This window comes from Tachysurus fulvidraco, chromosome 1 (genome assembly GCF_022655615.1).
Source record: "Tachysurus fulvidraco isolate hzauxx_2018 chromosome 1, HZAU_PFXX_2.0, whole genome shotgun sequence".
NCBI classification, from domain to species: Eukaryota; Metazoa; Chordata; class Actinopteri; order Siluriformes; family Bagridae; genus Tachysurus; species Tachysurus fulvidraco.
Window position 1 is genome coordinate 36,455,311 of NC_062518.1, and position 14,982 is coordinate 36,470,292.

Genomic DNA, 14,982 nt, shown 5'->3' on the forward strand with positions numbered 1-14,982 from the left:
CACACACACACACACACACACACACTCAAACACACACACACACACACACACACACACACACACACTCACTCACCGATGATGTAGTAGTCATGCAGGGTTTTGAACTCGTGTCCCCAGAGGTTGGGCGAATATTCCTGGAACTTGATGGTGAAGCGCATATCGCTGTTGGGCTTGTCACAGGTGAGCAGCAGGTTCGGAGTTCCCGTCACCTCACATCTGTCTGCCTGATCGCGGGAGGACACCAGGTAGAGCTTGTAGTACTCGTACTCAGCTGGAGCGCGGGGTCCTGGGGGGTCTGACGCAGGACAGATGAGGTCCAGACGGTCCCCTATCTGAGGGTACAGGATATAACCTCTATCATCACTAAACCTGGGGGAGAGGGAGAGAGAGAGAGAGAGAGAGAGAGAGAGAGAGAGAGAGAGAGAGAGAGAGAGAGAGAGAGAGATTAATTATTCTTCATTATCCCATGAGATTCACCATCACCATGTTCACCAGGCTTGTCATTTATCAGCTTCAAACAATAATACGTTTTTCTCTAAATGAAATAATTACATGATTATTTAAATTTAAATGTAAATTTTAAAATTTTATAAAGCCTTGTAATAGATAATTGTTTAAATCCATTTCTTTTTAAGCCCAGTTCTCTTTGAATGGAACATCACAGAAACGACCTAGGACTACATTTCAAAGATTACCGAGCGGCTTTGGATATAAACCTAATGAATAACTTTAATTCAATTAACTTCCCGAAGGCAGGAAAAAAAAAGGAAGCTCAAAAACCTAGCATCAACCTGGGAAGAGAGAGCGGAGGAGTAGGGTTACACAGTATCACAGTGTTCAATACCTTTTCAATAATACAACGTGCAAAATAATGAGATATTTTAACTTTCAATAGCTTAAAGTCTTTCTTTTTGAACACTATCAAGATATGCTGTTAGACATGAACTGGCTCCGGTCTAACGGTTGTGCAGCTTACTTTTAAATTGTATAGAACTCGGTCCCTATTTTCACTCATTATTTTCTTCAGCTTACAGTAACGTACTGTATGTGACAACGTACAAACGTAAAAGCACAAATATACAGTGGCATAATTTATTGTGAATTTGTTTGAAAAGAGAATCTGATGAAATTCAGATGCACGTTTTTTTTGTTTGTTTGTTTCTTCACTCTGAGTTTTGAGTTGATTAATATTAGTCTCAAATACAAAATGCTGTATTTGCTACCTTGAGAAGACTGTTGAGAGTCATGATGCATGATAGGATACATATAAATCACTACGATTTAGAAACCTCCAAAATATGACTTCTCGCTCTCGCTGTCACACACCCACACACACACCCACACCCACACACACCTCTAAACAGGCACACACACCTGACTGTGAGCAGCAGAGGGAGGCCTGAGGAGCTCGGTGACATTTTGTGCCTGACGCTAACACTGAGTGATCTCACATGCACAGACCTTCATGTGCTCTATTCATTTCTCGTCTTCCTCCTTCGATTTATTTGTGTTTGGTTCTCATCTTATTTTACACTGTAAATATCACATGTAGTTATTTGAGAAAGGTGACAATCTGCTTACCTAAATAACTGTAATATAAATGTGCCCAAATATGTAAACATGTGGGATTCTTTTTCATTTTCTCGCGGCAGATTTGCGACTAACCCACTCAAAGCGCTAAGCTCTAATTACTATTTCAACACTTCTCCAGGCTCTGGTTGCTCCAGGCCTGTTTACCCTGATCTCTGACCGGTTTTAAAGTTTCAGCCTGTTCTAAAGCTCAGGTGTGTGTGTGTGTGTGTGTGTGGAGGAGGGGGTGTCACAAAAAGCCCCTGATCATAGATAAGAGAAAAGACAAAGTCGTGCTCGCACGGTTAACCCCTCATGACTATATTTACATTTAAACAAATCGAAGCAGAAGCTCCTGTTCTGAAGCCGTTTCTGCATTAGCATGTAAATGGCAGTTAAAAAAGATAATGAAGCTTCAGAGAAACAACAGCAACCCTGAGGCTAGTCTGGGAAAGTAACATCATGTCCTTAGTGATACATTTGATATGGGGACAATCTTTTAAAAATCATTGCTTAAATAATTAAATATAGCTACACAATTGATTAAAAAATAATCCACTCCGATATCCATGAGCTTAGCTAAAGCTGGCTAATTGGCTGATGTTAGAAAACATGCGTTTGTTGATTGCAGTGTATTAAATCACAAGCTCTATTTATTTGAAGGGTAACTGAGTTTACTTTTAAAATGTTAATGATCAAATCAATTAATGGAACTAAGAAGCAGTCATGTATTATTAAAAAAAACATATAATGGACACCACAAAAGGAAAACAATCAAATATTTAGGTGTAATAAAAATGATTTAATTTCTGCGTCGGGTGAATAATCGTAGCTAACGATCACAATGATGAGTTTCAGCTGTGTTAGTGATGGCTAGGATTAGCATAAGGCTTAGCTTTAACAGTCGAAATGTTTATCTAGAATTACCATGCAACAACTTGACGTGTGTGTGTGTGTGTGTGTGTGTGTGTGTGTGTGTGTGTGTGTGTGTGTGTGTGTGTGTGTGTGTGTGTGTGTGTGTGTGTGTGTTTATGTCTGTCTGGTAAGACAACAGTTTCCAGTTCCTCTTACGTAGGTTAAAGGGTATCAGTGTCCTCTTACAGTAAGGAGCACACACACTCATCACCCTCTTAACACACTACAGATAAATTGCTAAAGGGAACCAGGTTGCTATTTTCGTGTTCTTGTTTCTTCCTGCCCCCAAAGCACCACACCTCACACATACACATACACTTATGGAAATCAGCTCAACACAAGACATGCACCAACAGGCCCTCACTTCCAGCCCAGCCCCTGACCCAAGCATTCTACAGGTGCAGCAGGGATTCACCTACAGACACACCTGCACACAAACACTACTTACTATACACACCTTAACACCTCACACACTCAGGGGCATTTCCTGTGGGGTTGATTCTGTTCTTTATTTATAATATGAAGAGAAGGCAGCAGAGTAGTGCTGGTGAGTTAGTAAGCAAACTAGCTGGGTATAAAGGGGGGGGAAGTGATATATATATATATATATAGAGAGAGAGAGAGAGAGAGAGAGAGAGAGAGAGAGAGAGAGAGAGAGAGAGAGAGAGAGAGAGGTGTGGTGGACCTGAAAAAGAAGAACGAGGGGAAAAAGTGCCTCAGGCCATGGGATTGACAAAGAGATAAAGAAGAGAAAAGGACAATGGAGGTGTGAAACGAGTCAGAGCAGAGGTCATCAAGGCAGCAAAAATTTTTTTGTCAGAACTGACCAAAAGGAAAATTAGCCGTGGTTCAACGTCTCCATTTTTTTACGCATGAACCAGCTTGGCTTCTGTAGCAAATCCTCTGATGTGACTGATTACATGAATTTGTGTTAATGATTTAGCTGAAGGCACTTCATTAGTCCGGAGGCTAGCTTCAAGGCCAGAGGCATTAGAGTCAGAAAAGGGGGGGAAAATGTATATATCTGCCCCCTGCCCCTGGCCCCACTCTCTGCTCTGCTCAACAAACTTTCTGTACGGCTTCTTTAAAAAGACGTAATCGAGGGAATCAGAATGATTCGAAATGAACGGATGGAGAAATATGCGTTCATTAAAAAAGTACAAGACAAAACATAAGCTCTTCAGACTGCTACATCTTACACACAGCTATAAACTAATCATCTGTGCTTAAGCATTAAAAGGTAACTCATCACCGATCAGTCATGACAGGTGTTTATACAGCCCTCTGTAAACAAGGAATTTTATGTAACTGGATCCGTAGAGTTTTTAGTGTAGTGAGTGCAGAAAAAAGGCTGAATATGGGAATTATTCCCATGTCCCATGAATGAGGGAATGAAAAGGAAGAAAAAGGAGGAGTTTTTAATTAAAAACAGCAATTTCCTATTTTTAAAAATAGGAAATAATCTTATAAATCCAACCAACACTAAACAGCAAGTAAAGCAGTAACTTGGAGTAAAGAGGACAACAATCATTTATTGGTTTAATTTAAAAAAATATTACTTTTCATTTTCGTTTGGAAACTACAACAAATTAGCAGAAAATATATAAATAAGTTTGTTGATGTGGGCTGTGGAGACTGAGACATAACCACATAAGAGTGCGCTAATATGAAACTGACAGGAAGTGTGATGAAGATTTACCAAGAGGTCCAGCAAAACAAACACAAGCTACAACATGACTGAAAGGTAATTAAAAAAAAGTGGCATAACTGTGTAAATAATGTGAAAATAAGCAAAAGGTTGTTCACTTTGTGGATGTAAACTTGCTGAGGACTTAAAAAGAGAACCAGGACTGAAAGAGGAGAAGGAAGAACGAAGTGGAGGTTGCTCGTGATGTTTACATGGTCACGCTAGCAGAAATAAACTCCATTCATTTTTTCCTTTCTCTCTGTTTTCTGTCTTTCACACAATTTTGCATCCAGACACAATAGGGGCACCAACACAAATATCTGGTTCTCTCTCTCTCTCTCTCTCTCTCTCTCTCTCTCTCTCTCTCTCTCTCTCTCTCTCTCTCACACACACACACACACACACTCTCTCTCTCTCTCTCTCTCTCTCTCTCTCTCTCAATGACTCTCTCATTGACTCTCTCTCCCTCTCTCACACACATGCTCTCTCTCTCTCTCTCTCTCTCTCTCTCTCTCTCAAACACACACACACGCTCTCTCTCTCTCTCCCTCTCTCACACACACGCTCTCTCTCTCTCTCCCTCTCTCACACACATGCTCTCTCTCTCTCTCTCCCTCTCACACTCTCTCTCTCTGAATGACTCTCTCATTGACTCTCTCTCTCCCTCTCTCACATACACACTGTCTCTCTCTCTGTCTCTCTCTCACACACACACTCTCTCTCTCTCTCTCTCTATCTCTCTCAATGACTCTCTCATTGACTCTCTCTCTCCCTCTCTCACTGAGTCTCTCTCTCTCTTTCTCTCTCTCTCTCTCTCTCTCACACACACACACACACACACACACACACACACTAACGCATACACACACACACACACACACACACTAATGCATACACACACACACACACACACACACACACACACACACACACACACACACACACACACACGGCCTACAACAGTAGCACGTTTCAGTATATTACCCAGTGCATTTCTTTCTCCGCTCTCTCGCTTGCTTTATAAACAAAGAGTTTGAAAATTTGCAGAAAGCTTTCCAGTGCCAGCATAATTGCAGCAATTTTAGCTCAGGAACACTTTAACCTCTCATGATTGAACAACTGTCAAGCAATGATTTCTAATAAGCCCACTCAAGGTTAAGCAAGCACTCTGCAAATAATTAGTGAATGTTCATAGCAAAACTCTAAAACATATCTAATGTGCACACGCGTGTCCAATCGCACAACTTGAAACAGAGGGACACATGCACAACGTCGGCTGGACATCCAGAGCTAAACCTTGAAGATACGTATCCAAAGAACATGCCGCAAGGGCTTTTGGAAGCGGAATATAATAATATAAAACGTGTGTGAGAGAGAATGTGTGTGTGTGTGTGTGTGTGTGTGTGTGTGTTTTCAGAAAAATGCAGTAAATCTAATAGGCCCCATAAAGCCTTTACTCAGACCTCAAAGAAAAGATTAAAGTAAAATTATTGCTTAGCCTTCATTGTGTTTATAATAATTATGCACAGGAAAATGCATGTCTTCAAACCCGTCCTATCATCATAAACATTCAGCTTCTCTCTCTTCACCCAGGACACCCCCAAACACACACACACACACACACACACACACCCTGCACCTTCTCTCTCTATCTCTCCTCCTCTCACTGCAACAATGGCTGTATTCATTCGTCCACGCTTTGAAACATGGATTGGGGGATGGAGGGGCCAGAGGTGACAGAGGAGTGTGTGTGTATGAGAGTGAGTGTGTGTGTATGAGAGTGAGTGTGTGTGTGTGTGTGTGCCCAGCTCTTTTATGAGGGCAGAAACATCATTTTGTCAAACTCTCCCGACGCCCTTTCATGACCCTGATGGCCCAAGAAAAGAAGCAAGTGTTAGTTTCAGCGTGGCCCCCCACCTCTGCTGACCCTCATCCTCCTCTCTCGCTTTCTCTCCTTCGTCGATTCCTCCTCCACCTTCATCTTTCTGTCTTTCTCCCCTCTATCTCCCCTTTCTCCCATTCTTCACTCTTGCATTACAAGGATTCCAACGGGCAACCTGAGCCGGGTCCAAAAGTGATTCTGGCACACAGGTGCACCGAGATGGACCTCTGGAAGTGTGTGTGTGTGTGTGTGTGTGTGTGTGTGTGTGTGTGTGTGTGTGTGTGTGTGGGTGTGTGTGTGTGTGTGTGTGTGGGTGTGTGTGTGTGGGTGTGTGTGTGTGCACAGAATAAAAAGCCTTGAGTAGGTTCAAACTAATTACAGAAATATCAGGACCTTGTATTACTGGGTTTAAACGCTCCAGTGTCTCTTATTCCTGTTAGGCAGTTATACAGAGTTTCTCTAGAGGAGTGACGGCTTCCTGCTTATAATGAACGCGGCTACAGTCGTTCAAACAGAAGATAGAAAAAGATTGTCAGTAAAGAAGAAAAATCTTCTGGAAGCTGAGGTTTGGAAGAGCAAACCACAACCACTACAGAGCTTCACAACCACAACCAGCTTCATGTCTTGTTCTAATTCAACAAAGAAACTAGTTTAGACTTCAAACACCTATAAGTTTTACTGTCTCTACCTCAGATTCCTCCCTCTTTTCTCTTCTTATGAGGCAGATTAAGAGTATAATTCACATCTCCAGCAAAACGTATAGTCTCTAGTTATATTTCCCAGCAGGTCATGAGACGACAGGATCGCCACAGTTACAGTGCGAAAGTGATGTCGTCATCATCTTAATCTGACTCGGGAGACGTGCTCGGATTAAATCAGTTCCTTTTGGCTTCGTTCACCAGCTCATAATGATAGCAACAAAATGACAGATTACTGAAATGACTGAAATTTACACAGGAATTAAAATCTGCACAATGAGGAAACGAACCTGACAAAAATAAGATTTACCACGAATCAAACAATAAGGACGTTATCAGCGTGTTAAAATCCTTTACAAAGTCCTGCTGGGGTTATGCAGCGAAATCATAGTACTGCTACATGGTTTTGAGAAACAGAAGCATTCATGCATTCAGTAATCTGGGTCCTATTCTAAAATCACAGGGTACGAACCAGACTGGGCTTTGTGCTTTTGTGCATACCACATACACACAGCCAGTCACTATCACTAACAGAGCTGTTAGCTATTAATTCCTAAGCAGACGATTAAAAAAAAAACAAATTACTGAAAAGCATTGCTACCGTACCAGAGGCCAATGTAAGAAGCTCAGCTCTAATAGAGCACAGTGTTAAAAGGCGCAGCGAGACAACACTGACCTGAGCTGAGCTTCATCACCAAACAAGCCAATAATGATATGTGAGAAATGGAAAAAAAACATCATCGTCTTTATTACATGCACACAACTGGGTCAATAACATCATACTGCACAATGAAATAAACATAATGATTATGTACACTCATGTCATGTAGCATTATAAATAACCGAGTCTGGACCTCATTTTAATTTGTAAACATAGCCATGGGGGAGTGACTTGCTCGTACATGCACATGTGGAACTGATGGAAATTGGATTTTGTATGCAAGATGGTCCGTTTCATATGTGGACGATTACCGAGATTTCTGTGGACAAACTTATGAATTCTGATCATTATGATGAAGAATATGAGTCAGACTGACTTACGATGTGTATGTGTGTGTGTGTGTGTGTGTGTGTGTGTGTGTGTGTGTGTGGGACTGAAGAGAGAGAGAGAGAGAGAGAGAGAGAGAGAGAGAGAGAGAGAGAGAGAGAGAGAGAGAGAGAGAGAGAGAGAGTGAGAGAGAGAGGCCTCTAACTAGGCATACAAGGTTGAAATAAAGTCAAAGAAAGCTGGAAGTGATGCTGGAATGTTTGCGGTGAGAAGAACGGCAGGAGTAATAGTTTCCATATGGAGAGAGAGAGAGAGATGGAGAGTGAGGGAGAATAAGAAATCAGTGTGTGAGACAGAAAGGAACAGTGAGTGAAAAAAAAGAGGTTGACTGAAGACAGGCTAAAGAAAGCAAACAAAAATTGAATAAATGAGAATTTTAAAGAGTGGTGTAAGTATACATATGCAAAAGGAAGGTGAGCTGAGATAAAAGCTTGCCGTGTGTGTGTGTGTGTGTGTGTGTGTGTGTGTGAGTGAGAGAGAGAGAGAGAGAGAGAGAGAGAGAGAGAGAGAGAGAGAGAGAGAGAGAGAGAGAGAGAGAGAGAGAGAGAGAGATAGGCGCGGTGGGACTCTGAAGGTAAGTGTGTCCTTGCCCATGCTGCCGCACTGCCCCCCACTCCAGATTGCTGCAGCGATGGTGTCACATCTCCTCCATATCACTCGCATTGTAACTATGCGACACAGGACACACACACACACACACACACACACACACACAAACACAAACATCATCACCAGACTTGCTGGCCTGTTCTTCAGGGTTTATCCATGACCCAAACCACACAGAAGAGTTTAACACCAATCCAATCTGAAATCGATCCTAATTAACTTATTTTCTGGCCATTGCACTCAGGCTAAAATTAAATGAAATCAGTATCAACTTTTTTCTCTATATCATTTTCTTTGTCTGGCAGCCACTCACTCTCTTTTCCTATATATCATCCTCTTCAAGCTGAGGGATCTGTCAGTAACACGGCTATATATTCTCACTGTCGGCCTAAAAATTATAGCCTGTGTGTGTGAATGATTTGCACCACAGTTAATTAGAGCCATAAAGCCACATTGGAAAGGTAAGGCCTGTTGGAGGATCAGACAAAAATGAGAGAGGCCTGGTGAATACACACGCACACACACACACACACACACACACACACAGCATCTCGCTCCATGTGGATTCAAGGGGAGTGTGGTACATTTAGAGGCTAAAGTGCCTCTTACTGCTCAGCTGGTGTTTGACCGTTAGCCCCCGTGTCAGTCAGTGAGTGTGTGTGCATTATGCTGTATGTGTGTGTGTGTGTGTGTGTGTGTGTGTGTGTGTGTGTGTGTGAGAGAGAGAGTATTTGGTGTGTGTGTGGAGTACCTCAGGGGAGCTGGCACCAGGTTAAACTCACTCTCTCAAACTTAACAGTCTGATTAGAAGAGGTTACTGAGGGCCGGGGTGGGCTCGAGGCCGCATACTGCGTCATCCCGGAGGGATCGGCTCCAAAGCTTAAACATCACCCTGACGTCTATAAGCTTCACCTCAAAATATTACGGAGGACCTTCTGCTCTGAGTGAGCTGAGAACATCCACCAGACCCATAAACACCCACATAGAGGTGCTCCAGATGGCTTTGGGGCCCAGGTTGGGTGAAAAAATAAAACCCCTGAAACCTCTAGCCGTCGGCTTGGGATGAACTGAACAGAAATAGTAGCTTAAAGTGAGTGATATAATCTCAAAGGCATTTTATCATTCACACGAAGGACATGTTATCAGTTACGCTGCCGAACACAGAGTCCTTCCTCGACTTTCTACTATTAGAAAATTTCTAATGACTTACATAAATACCGAACAGAATCATACACCTAAAAGCCGGATGCAGTTTTATTGCTTTTCTATTAAACCCAGAGGCCATTCGGTTACCTAAACACTGTTCCCAGGGGTGGCGTTGCTTCTTAAAGTGGACTATGTGATTATATTATCAATCTAAACATCGCTCACGATCAGCCACTAACAGAATGTTACAGTTATAATTGACTTATTACTGCCACTCATTGACTAATGTGAGGGATATTTTTTCTGATTAGATTATATTTACATTTGTTCCAATAAACTAGCTTCTAAAGTTAGCTTCTAGCTTCTAAAATTCAATTTTATTAATTACATTTAAACCACAAAGCCAAATACAGGGTGCAAATACTTTTGACTAAGAAATAAATATCAATTTGACATACAGATAATATGTATTTTAACACAGCATTTGAATCCTGAAGTTCTTTAATAAAGACCATGGTGCCGATAAATAAATATGATACCAGAAATATGTTTTAGGTGCACAACACGTGTATCTTCAACAGATTATTTTAATAAAATAAGTATGCACTGATGTCATGAGTGGATGCCTGGTATTTTTCACCCTGACAGCGTTCTGTGGCAACTAAAGAAACAGCTTAAGAATCTCTGACCTAACGGGTTAATGAACACTAAGGCTAAAAATATAATCGTGTTTGGAGTAAAGCCATGCAAATAGCGCTTTCATGGTATAAGGCAACATTAATAAACCATTACTGCATAACCACTAAATGAGAAGAGGTCAGGATCTTGTTCTGTATCATCTGTGCAGAGATCAGGATGAAGTGTAGGTTCAGAGAAGACTCGCTGTGCACTGTAGCATATGTGTGTGTAAGTTTCGAAGCTAAAAGTCTCCCGGAGTGACGACAGGCAGTTATTCCACACCCCGAGGCCCTGCGTCCACAGCTCTACCAAACACCTTCACAACTCAGCCGAGCTGAGCCTGTACACACATCTGAGAGTGATTTCAGGCCTTTAACTCTCCCTCTTTGTTCTCTAAAACCTCTTGTTCGGTCCGTCGTTCCATCCTCCAGCACCCCCTTACTTCCACCACCACCTCTCTCTCTCTCTCTCTCTCTTGTGGAGTTCTTGTGGTCAGGTTGCAGTCCCAATAGGCCTGTGGGGTCACGTTGCCCTGTGGTAAAATCAACAGCTAGCCACAGAGAAAAAGAGTGAGACAGAGAGAGAAAGACAGAGAGAGAGACAGAGAGAGAGAGAGGTGTTTGTGAAAGCAGACCAGACAAATGGAAAGAAAGAAAGACACTCACAGAGAGCGAGAATGGAAAAAAAGAGAGAGAAGGAGAGAGACTGCGATCTGAAACAGCAACACCTCTGCTTCTCACCCCATCAGGATATTGAACGGCGTCATGCCAATTTCTGCTTTCCCGGCTGCCAAAGTCTGTGTGTATGAATAAAGTGTGCATGCCTTATTTAACTCCCCTGAAATACACTCTCTCTATTTGCTCTTAAATTTAACAGTGAACACCAGGTAGAAATTCATAAGAGTTTAAAGCCACTAAGCTCTCTGCGGATGCTAAACTTACTCCCAGGTCTAAAGCCAGTGGAATCAGTGCCTTTGAATTGGCCCTCTCAGGAGCACTTCCCGTCTGCCGAGTGATTGGCAGCTGTGAGTTTGACGGACAGGTCTCTGGCGAGAGATGACTCGAGGGGTTTGGAATGGAGTGAAGTGGAGTGGAGTGACGGACCAAAGACGCGATCAGAGCTACTCACTCCTCTCATTAGCATTAGTGAGGAATTGGGGTAAATAAAATGAGGGAATAAATTAGGAAAAAAAGACAAGGAGCACAGCAGGGGTAAAGATGAGACGTGAGACATTTTTAAGAAGGTGTTTCATGATGGGATGCCAGAATAACCACTTACTGTACTCACACTCATACATTTACTCTGCTCTAAAGACATATAACATACATTTAGTTCCGCAAATGATAATCAGATCGGAAAAACTAAAAATATCTAATTTCTCCCCTTTGTATCAGACAGCACACCGGGCACTGCTGAAGAGATTAAACAATTATTTCTAAATGTTAGACGATTAATATTCAGCTCCTACTCACAGGATACAACATTCACACTGACTCAGTAACATGTTAACTGACTGAGTGACGTGAGCTAAAAGAGAGAAATAGAGTGGACAGATGAACGAATAAAGAATTAAAGAAAGAAATGACAGATGTGGAAAAAGAGAACAAAACCTCAAGCATGCCAAACTGGAGACTTGGACTGGATGGGAAGCAGCTAGCATGAGGTGAGAAGGAAGGAAGAAATATAAAACTAATGCTGGTCAGGAAAGGAAAGGAAAGAAAGAAAAAAAAGCTCTCCGGCTTAAAAGGGAGACTAAAAAGAACAAGCAGGAGGGATAGACTGGATGAAAGAGAAGAGAAAGAAAGTTGGAAAGAGGGATAAACAGAGAGATGCCCCGCAGAGTTAAGCCAGGTGTCTGTAGCAGAAAGGGAACGAGGGAGTGGAGAAAAGAGCATGAGGGAAAGAAGGGGGAGAGAGAAGAATAATTAGTGTGACCCCCAACAGAGGAGACTGGCAGGTGAATACACAGAGAGAGAGTAAGTATGAAAGGACAAGAGATGGAGTGAGAGGTCGGACGTGAGAGTGGTGACGAGAAACGTGATGAAGAATGATAAGCAAAAAAGGTGAAGAGAGGTGAGGGGGCAGAGGGGAGAGAGAGCATGGAAAATGTCCTTTGTCATTCTTTTAAAAAGAAGGAAAAAAAAGACAAAAAGAAAGGGGGAGGTTCGAAAAAATGCATTTTCTTCAGAACCTCATCTCTTTCGGGTGACAATAGGCATTTATCCGCCATCAGCGCGGCTCAATACCCTACAATACACTACTGATCTGAGCAGAGCAATAAAGGGAGAGAGAGAAAGAGAGAGAGAGAGAGAGAGAGAGAGTGCACAAGAGAGAGCAAGAGAGAGAGAGATTTACATTGTTACGTTTTTATGTCATCTGAATATCATGAGAAGAAATAAACATAAAGGAAAAGTAACTTTATTCACTAAATCTAAGTAGAATCATAATATTAAAAGGAAAAGCCTAAGAAGCATCTATGAATCTACAGTAGTGTGTTCCCTAAAGCTAACAGGGCTAATTAACTAGCTCCAGGTAGATGTGAGTGAGATTTTGGTGTTTCACTCACTTTTTGTGTTGTCATATTACCATTAAAACCTGTCAAAATAGACCAAATCAAACAAACAATGCTTTCATTCATGCTACTAATGTTAGCTAAGTTAGCACGCTAGCTTAATCTGCAGCTTCTGAGGTGAAAGGATCCTCGAATAATCTAAATATTAGACACGGGAAGCTCAGGCTGTTGAGATAATTTAATGAGATAAACTGAGCTCATCTAATCATCCAAAAAAACTGAAGTAACTAATACTACTGATATTCTCATGCTACCATTTACTATTAATCCATTTCCACCTCTTTTTGTCTAAATAATAAAAGACATTAAATGAGATCGGTTTGTGAATATGTATATTGTGACATGTTGGATTTTTTTTGCCATATCACCCACCTGTAATAAGATAAGCTGGAAAATGGATTGTGCAACCCAAACTGTTTAACACAAACACCAATTTATAATCAGAGGCACCATCCAAAAGGAGTTAACCATTTAATTATTTTTCCCAGAGGCCAAAAAATTTGTGCAGGGATTTGTGCCTGTTTTGTTGTGTTCATGTTCAGCATTGACTTTCGTCATGTCACACTCCACGGTGGAGATTAATGACTCATATAAAAGTAGACACTCAGCGCTTTAAGAGTTTGTAATTGTTCATAAGTATTTCTGTTTTACCGAGTGTTCTAAGGGTAGTGTATTCATACTGAATAGGAAAAAAGATTCACACAAATCTTCAACGGGAATGACGGGATCAAACTGACATGTCCCATGTGCTAGATCCTAAGCAGCTAAAGCTAAAGCAGTACTGTGGTAGTGGTTAAGATGTTGGTTTACTGATCGGACAGTTGTGAGTTCGAATCCCAGGTCCACCGATCTGCCACTGCTGGGCCCCTGAGCAAGGCCCCTAACCCTCAAATGCTCAGCTGTATAACATAATGTAAATTTCAAGCTGTGACCCTCGACCACTAAAATTCAGTGTACAGTTATTCTAACAGATGTAAAATCATCTTACAATAAAATCCCAAACTGTCCTGACCCATTTCATATCATAAAATAAAATAATTTATTTGTTATACTGATTGGAAAAAGGTCTGATATATCGAGTTCCATCTCACCATTGAAAAAAAACGCATTTAACTTCAACCTTGAATATGTTGTGCGATCAATTCAGCCTTTTTCTGTCACTGAAGCCACTTTTAAGCCACCGAATATGATTCTCTTGGGAAATAAGTTATATGCTCACTGTGCTCTAAACATGGCCGCCTTGCTCCAGCTCGGCTCCAGTGGCTCTGCTATCAGCTCTAGGAAATCTGCAGCATTGAGCCACAGGTGCCCGTGGGTTTCACATTACACTCGGCTCATTGGATTCTGCAGCCCCGCGTGTATTTCTGTGTGTGTGTGTGTGTGTGTGTGTGTGTGTGTGTGTGTGTGTGTGTGTGTGTCAGGCAACAGGCATACAGGCATAGCTGCCAGAGAGGGAGAGGTGGCAAACCTGGCAGTATCACTTGAATACCAGTCTGGAGGGCTGTGTGAGGGCCCTCATTCAACAAAAACATCACATGTCCTTCTGGAGCAGAATCAGACACACACAGACACACACACACAGTCTGCAGTGACACAAATACACATGAATACTAAGAACCAAATAGAAACTTGGAACATGGCCAGCAATTACACTTTCTCAGAAGCTCTGTCCAAACACACACTCACAACCACATACACACAACACACACACGTAAGACAAAGGCTCATCGCGCAAACATGCTTGGAAGTGAGTGACCTTTTGCTTTCACATCGTCATCTGTGTTTAAAGTGGCGCATCTCCCTTGCAATTAATCAAGACTTCTTATGCATTATCTCCGCTTTTGGGCTGTTAATTAACACATCAGTTGAGACAGAACACAGTATGTCCGCCCTCTTCCCCCACTCTGTACCCGGGCCACACAATCACAACGCCTCAGTGGACAAACACAAAAGTCCCACAAAAGTTTGTGTTCACTGTCTTTCCTCAGCACACACTGCACACGCTGCTGGAAGTGAAAATGCTTGCCTTATTTGCAGTGGTTAAAAATATGAGCAGCCATTAAGCAATGCAAACATTACACAGATACACAATATACATCTGGGGAACCATGATTTGTACAATATCTCTGTGCCTTGACAGCAGCAATGATTCTTTGACATTACACACCGTCTTGGTGGAAA

General features: G+C 41.9%; 1 protein-coding gene across 1 annotated transcript in view; it reads right to left on the minus strand.

Annotated features, from left to right (window-relative positions):
* Positions 1-14,982, minus strand: part of efnb3b (ephrin-B3b) — a 66,346-nt gene that overhangs the window by 35,288 nt on the left and 16,076 nt on the right. The window contains exon 2 of the mRNA XM_027164985.2: positions 74-369. Coding sequence (XP_027020786.1) covers positions 74-369 — 296 coding nt within the window. The remainder of the gene's footprint in view (positions 1-73; positions 370-14,982) is intronic.